This window comes from Gracilinanus agilis, chromosome 2 (assembly GCF_016433145.1).
Source record: "Gracilinanus agilis isolate LMUSP501 chromosome 2, AgileGrace, whole genome shotgun sequence".
Taxonomy (NCBI): Eukaryota; Metazoa; Chordata; class Mammalia; order Didelphimorphia; family Didelphidae; genus Gracilinanus; species Gracilinanus agilis.
Genome location: NC_058131.1, coordinates 553,672,489 through 553,678,488, shown reverse-complemented (window position 1 = coordinate 553,678,488; position 6,000 = coordinate 553,672,489). Strand labels below are relative to the sequence as shown.

General features: G+C 38.5%; 1 protein-coding gene across 1 annotated transcript in view; it reads left to right on the top strand.

Moving 5' to 3' along the window:
- The window catches only part of LOC123234118 (T cell receptor alpha chain MC.7.G5-like), a 553,680-nt gene that overhangs the window by 459,174 nt on the left and 88,506 nt on the right, over positions 1 to 6,000 (top strand). Inside the window, exon 3 of the mRNA XM_044660064.1 lies at positions 5,196 to 5,273. Within this exon, the coding sequence (XP_044515999.1) occupies positions 5,196 to 5,273 (78 nt within the window). The remainder of the gene's footprint in view (positions 1 to 5,195; positions 5,274 to 6,000) is intronic.

Sequence of the window (6,000 nt, the reverse complement as noted above, 5' to 3'; positions counted from 1 at the left end):
ATTTTGATACCTTCAATTTCTTTTTCTTCTCTAATTGCAACTGCTAGTGTTTCTAGTACTATGTTGAATAATAGAGGTGATAATGGGCATCCTTGTTTTACTCCTGATCTTATTGGGACGGGGTGGGGGTTGTTTTACCCTGGAGTGCCCTCTGCTGCTTCAGCTCTCCCATTGCAACAGATATTTCATATGGGGGGTTTCAACTCAAATCAATAATCGTCTGACTAGACTGTAAGCTCAATGAGATCAAGGGCCAAATTTTCTCTATGGCTGTCTCTTTTCTAGTAGCTAACACAGTGGTTGCTTAATAAATAGTATTCTTATGGAATGTGCTGTGCCTGGGACATGAAGGGTTATCAGTCTGGCACAATCTTTACCCTCAGAAAATATACCATCTAAGGGGATTTGGGGCAAGAGGTGGCAAAGAGATAGGAATGGAATTCTAGATCAGAATCCTAGCTCTGTTATTTATGATCAGTGTTACATGACCTCGCCTCTCTAGGTCCCCTTTTCCTCAACTGTAAAATGGAGAGGTTGGAACAGATAATCTTGAAGGTTCCTACTAGTTTTAAATTCTATGAATCTGTAGCACAAGACAGAGTTTGTTAGGTCCATCAGCATGCTATACTATAAGGGTTCAGAGGAAAAAGTTTCATCCTCTCAGGGAAAATGCAAGATGGATTCATATAGAAGGTGACATATGAGCTGTAAGTTGGTATACTGAAAGTAGGTCAAAAGGAGGAAAATTCTCTCTGTTCACTATTCAAGTTAAAGCCTATTCTTCCTGCTTCCCTTCACCTTTTAGGACTACAGCTGACAGCTGCTTCTTTGCCTAGCCCAGAGGCACAAGGTCTATTGACCCTGATGCAAAGCAATGAAGAAGACAGTGTCTTTAAGGTGATGGAGAAGGACCCTAACAAAATGGAAGAAAATTGTCCTGCAGAAGAAGAACACTAGTTCTTGGGGATCCTTGGAAAGGCTACATAAAGGTCACTGTTTCCTCCTATAGGGACAAAGAAAAGCTGGGCACCAAAGACAGTTATTATTCCAAATCAAAGAAAATGAAAAATGAGCTCAGTGAGAAGAACCTAAAAATTGCTTCTTGTGTTAACAGGGAAGAAATGAAACACACATCAGGTAGGTTTGTGACTGTTTTGTGGTAGAAAGAGCATTGAACCTGGGGTTCATTGGGGCTGGGTATGAATCCTGACTCTGTTCTGACTTCTCTGACCTTGGGGAAGTCGCATTATCTTTCGTGGCCTCCATTTCTGCATCTATAAAATAAGATGATGCGGCAAGATGATCTCTTAGGTCCCTTTCAGTTCTAATAGCCTATGAGTCTCTCCAGATCTAGTCTATAAGCGTCATTAGTGTCTACGCCCCTCAGTGTGTGATCCCTGACAAAGAGCAAAAAATAGAACTGTTTCATTTGAGGAAGAGAATGATTTCTTGGCCTAGTGAATATATAATACAGACTTATCAGAGCTTGCGGGCTTGTGTCTAGTTGCCAACTTGGAAGCTGGCTATCATTATATCCAGTGATGACAAAGCAATAAAAACAGCCTTTGGGGAAAATATCAATTTGACCCAAAAAAAGCCTTGCAGAGTGTGATAGCATTCACTATCTTACTTGATCTCCTTCTTTCTGAAATCACTTCTCTTCCTCCCATTCCATACTCAAATACAGAAGAGAGAAGAAAAGCCTTTGGGAGAAGCCAGGTTGGGGAGTGCTTAGAGGCAAAGAACAGAATCTGTCTAGACACTGCCCCTAGAGGACAAGGTTAAAACCATATCCCTTCAGCCAGGTTAGCGTGTATTGTTTTTGTAAAGATGTTCAATCCTGTGGGAATCAGGCAGATAAGAAACTGACATTTGGAGCTGGGACTAAAGTACATGTGATTCTCAGTAAGTAATACCTGCCAGAATTATTCTTCTTTCATCCAAAAGGTATCAGAGAGAGGCTAGAACAGCTCCTTAAAGAATAGGGAAGAAAGATGAATATGTGCACAATTACAGTTTAATATAATTCAGTTCTGCGGGGATATGTCTGTCTAGAGCTCCAGCTTTTTTTTCCTAAGGATCCTTGGGTCAGTTTCTGAAATCAACCCCCTAGGGAGAGACTTTCACTACTTAGAACTGGGGAGGGTTTTTAGTTTAAAAAAAAAAAAAAAAAAGAAAGAAAGAAAGAAAGAAAAGAAAAAGCCTAGTGACTAGAACAACAAATTTGCCTTTGGGGAAGACTATGCAGTTAATCATTGGGCTGAAGTGAGTAGTTCATTTTCAGAAACCTTGTCTACTGTGACATGAATAATACCAAACAATAGCCAATCTACAAACCATTTCTGCTTAATTTCAGCACTTATTTTAATACTTAGGGAGTAGAGGAGGAATATATTTGTTTTCCTAAAGGCATTTTTCTTGCACCGATTTCTCTGCCCCCCCTCAAATGTTATAATTTTTATTATTATTATTGTTAGTAATAATAATAACTGACATTGATCTTATACTCTAGGGTTTTCAGAGTGCTTTTCTTTACATTTTGTCATGTGACCTCAAAAGCAACTCATTTTTGCTATTGCACACTTAATATAGACAAGACCCCATTTGATCCTCACACCAACACTGGGAGGTATAGAATGTAAAATATATGATTATATGATATCAATAATACATGATTATCCACTTTATGGATGAGGAAACTCAGTTTTTAAAAAGGTTCAATGACTTGTCCAAAGTCACAGAGCTCATCGGTAGCAGAGGCAGGACTAGAAGTCAGGTCATCTGACTCCATAGGAAAGAAAAACTGATGAATTCCTGAAATGGGCTTTCCTAGGAGTTGGCATGAGGGACAGTTCCCTCATGTCTCTAATATCAAGATGATACTGGGGGGGGGGGGGGGGGCGGGAAGCTGCCCACAGAATACATCCCAAGTTTGAACCCTGGGACTATGTCCTTGGGTCATTGCAGGTTCTTGCAAAGGATTATAGCAATGTGTACAAGTGGCAACAGCCCTGCCAGATTTGGGAAAGGAACCTGGGTCTATGTAAAACCAGGTAAGATTGTTTCTGCCTTCCTCACTACCTGAATCCTTCCTAATAGAGGAAACCCCAAAGGATCCTCAGGTGACCCATCCTTCTTTTCTCCTGTGTCTCTATTTGAGATTCAAGTGTCCCTATAGATCTGGAAAGAGATGGTCACAGTCAAAAATCATTCTTATCTTAGGATCCATGAACTTAAAAATATATATATTTCAATAATTGTGTTTTAATGTAATCGGTTTTCTTTGTGATTATGTATTTGAATTTAGGTATTTAAAAATATTATTCTGAGAAGGGATCTACATGTTTTACCAGACTTTAAAAAGGGTAAGAGGTCCTGTCTAACTTATATGGGGGGTTAAAAGGATCGAGGTCCCAGGGACTGTGGACTGAGTGACAAAAAACTCATTTTTGGGAAGGTGATAATTGACAGAGGGGCTGGGTACAGAACCCAGAGGTTTAATTACATCTTGTGGTTATACCAATGACCTGGGTAATTGGGAGGGTGAGAAATCTTATCTGGATGTGAGTATCACTTACTCATGAGAAAAAACCACCTTTTTTCTGGTTTATAGGGTGCCTATAGTTTTTGTAAAAAGGTTAGTTCCTGTGGGAAGGAAGGAAACAGGAAATTTACGTTTGGAAATGGGACAGTGGTGAGAATAAATCCTAGTAAGTACTATCTTTAAAACAGAGAAATAAGCTTGTTTATTTTGGTATTTGAATCTTAGAGAAGGGACCAAACAAAAGATGAGTGCTTCTCCCTAAGGAATAAGTTCAGAAGCTTGGACTTTATAGTCAAATGCTGGATCATATCTCAGCTTCCTCTCCTTCTGGAAGTGTGCAGTAACCTTTCTGAGACTAAGGGAGCCACCACGACAAGGTGATACCATGGAATTGCATTTTTTATGTGGAGTTAGATTATTTTTAGGGTTGAAAAGGACCTTGGGAATCATCTAATCTAACCCTATCATTTTATACGTGAGGAAAAAGGATTCTAGACAAGAAGTGGCCTTTCCAAGGTCACACATAAAGGTCAAATATTGAGGAGGAGGAGATTTCCCAAAATCCAACACATATTTCAAGCCACTGTAACTCATCGCTCTCACCATATTAATAATCAAAGATGGGTAGCATCTTAGTTCTCTTCATGGCTGGTATTAATAAAAGCATGGTTTGGAGTATTCCAAACATTGCCCACTCTGTGCTGAGAATTAAGCAATGAAATGCTGACTTGCCAAGAGAATCAAAACAATTTATGGCATATCTAGTAGAGGTACAAAGAGAGAACAGGTTGCTCTTATTAGGGTACGACCATAAGTGCTTGATGCTATATGGATAGGCTTGGCCCCTTAACTAGAGATACTTTATAAGATAATGTAAGTGAAAGTATTTTGTAACATACAGATAGACAATATAGTAGATTAAAAAGAGCACTGCTCATTAATTACTGGTTGAGGGGCCTTTGCCAAGTAAGTGATTACCCATCTTGGGTCTGTTTCCTCAGCAAAACTCCATCTAATTCAATAAGTGTTTATTAAACACCTACTATGTATCAAGTATTAGAGATACAAGACAAAAATTGAATTGGTCGTGCCCTCACAAAGCTTACTTTCTTCTTGAAGGAAACAATGAACAGATAAGTATATGTTTTTATATATATATATACATATATACACACACACACATATATACCATAAGAAATTTCAGTCATGAAGGATTGTGTTCATCACTGGGAGACTGGAAAAAGTTTCTTAATAGGTGATATAGATTGATTCTCAAATGGAGACAGATTCCAAAAGGTAGAGGAGAAAAGAAAGGATTGGTTCTTTTTTGCCTTAAATTCTATGACTCTATTATTGTCCTGAAGAATATCCACAAAAATTTTTAGAAGCATTTTGCTGCAAATGATAAATGTGTCCTGGAATAGAGATCATTTACTCTCTTATTTGGTGGTCTGAATCTTTGCTAGATTATAGAATAATTCACCTTAGATCATAGTAGTTTGGGAATGTGTATCAGAATTGAAACCTAGGGTCACCAAGAAGGTACCCGATGTCCTTTTCCTAGATTGTGACAGGTCAGGAGGAATCTTGGGTCCTGGTTGGAATATAAAATTAGGCTAAATGAAATCAGTCACAACTGGTTTTTGCAAAGCCCTTCAGCACAGTGTTTCACAATATGCTGGTAACAAGCTGACATTCGGGAAGGGGACATATCTTACAGTGATTCCTGGTAAGTGGATCAGAAACATAGTCCTCTACCCTTGAATGTAATTTGATTTGTTTTACATATATACATATGAATCTAGATGTAATTCCTTGACAAAATATACCAACATCTTTAGAGCTCACTGGCACAATAAAGCTCTCAATGTGCAGAGACCTAGTAGTGCTATGAGTAGTGCTATGAGTAGTGCTATGAGTTGAGAGTTTGAGTTTTTTCCCTAAATTTCTTCTATCTCAATGAATCATTAAAGGACCAAAAGAACTGGCCTATAATGAGCCTTATTGCCCTATATATCCCTGCTAGTTTATCTATATGAGAGAAGTCCTTATAACAAGATTTAGAGAAATAAAGTACAAAATGAGGAGAGGAATCTCTAAATTTACCTTGGCTCCTTTTGAAAATCAACTGCTTGCCATTGCAGGCAGTACCTTTGAGAAAGAAATTGAGCAGTAAAGCCCAGGCCTATTCCTGAAATGTGAATATCTATTGTGCATTGCTCTATACTGTCATTTTTGGAGGAAATATGCTTAGAGTAACTTGACCCAAATCCTGGATGTCAGGACGTATAGGACCCAATCTGAACAATTAAGTAACCAATGAGCATTGATTATGCATCTGTTGAGTACTTGGGACTGTTCTAAATGTTGGGGATACATATACAAAAGCAGAATAGCTCCTGCTCTCAAAGAGTTTCCACTGTTAGGGAGAGATTCTCAACTTTTCTGCCTGTAGA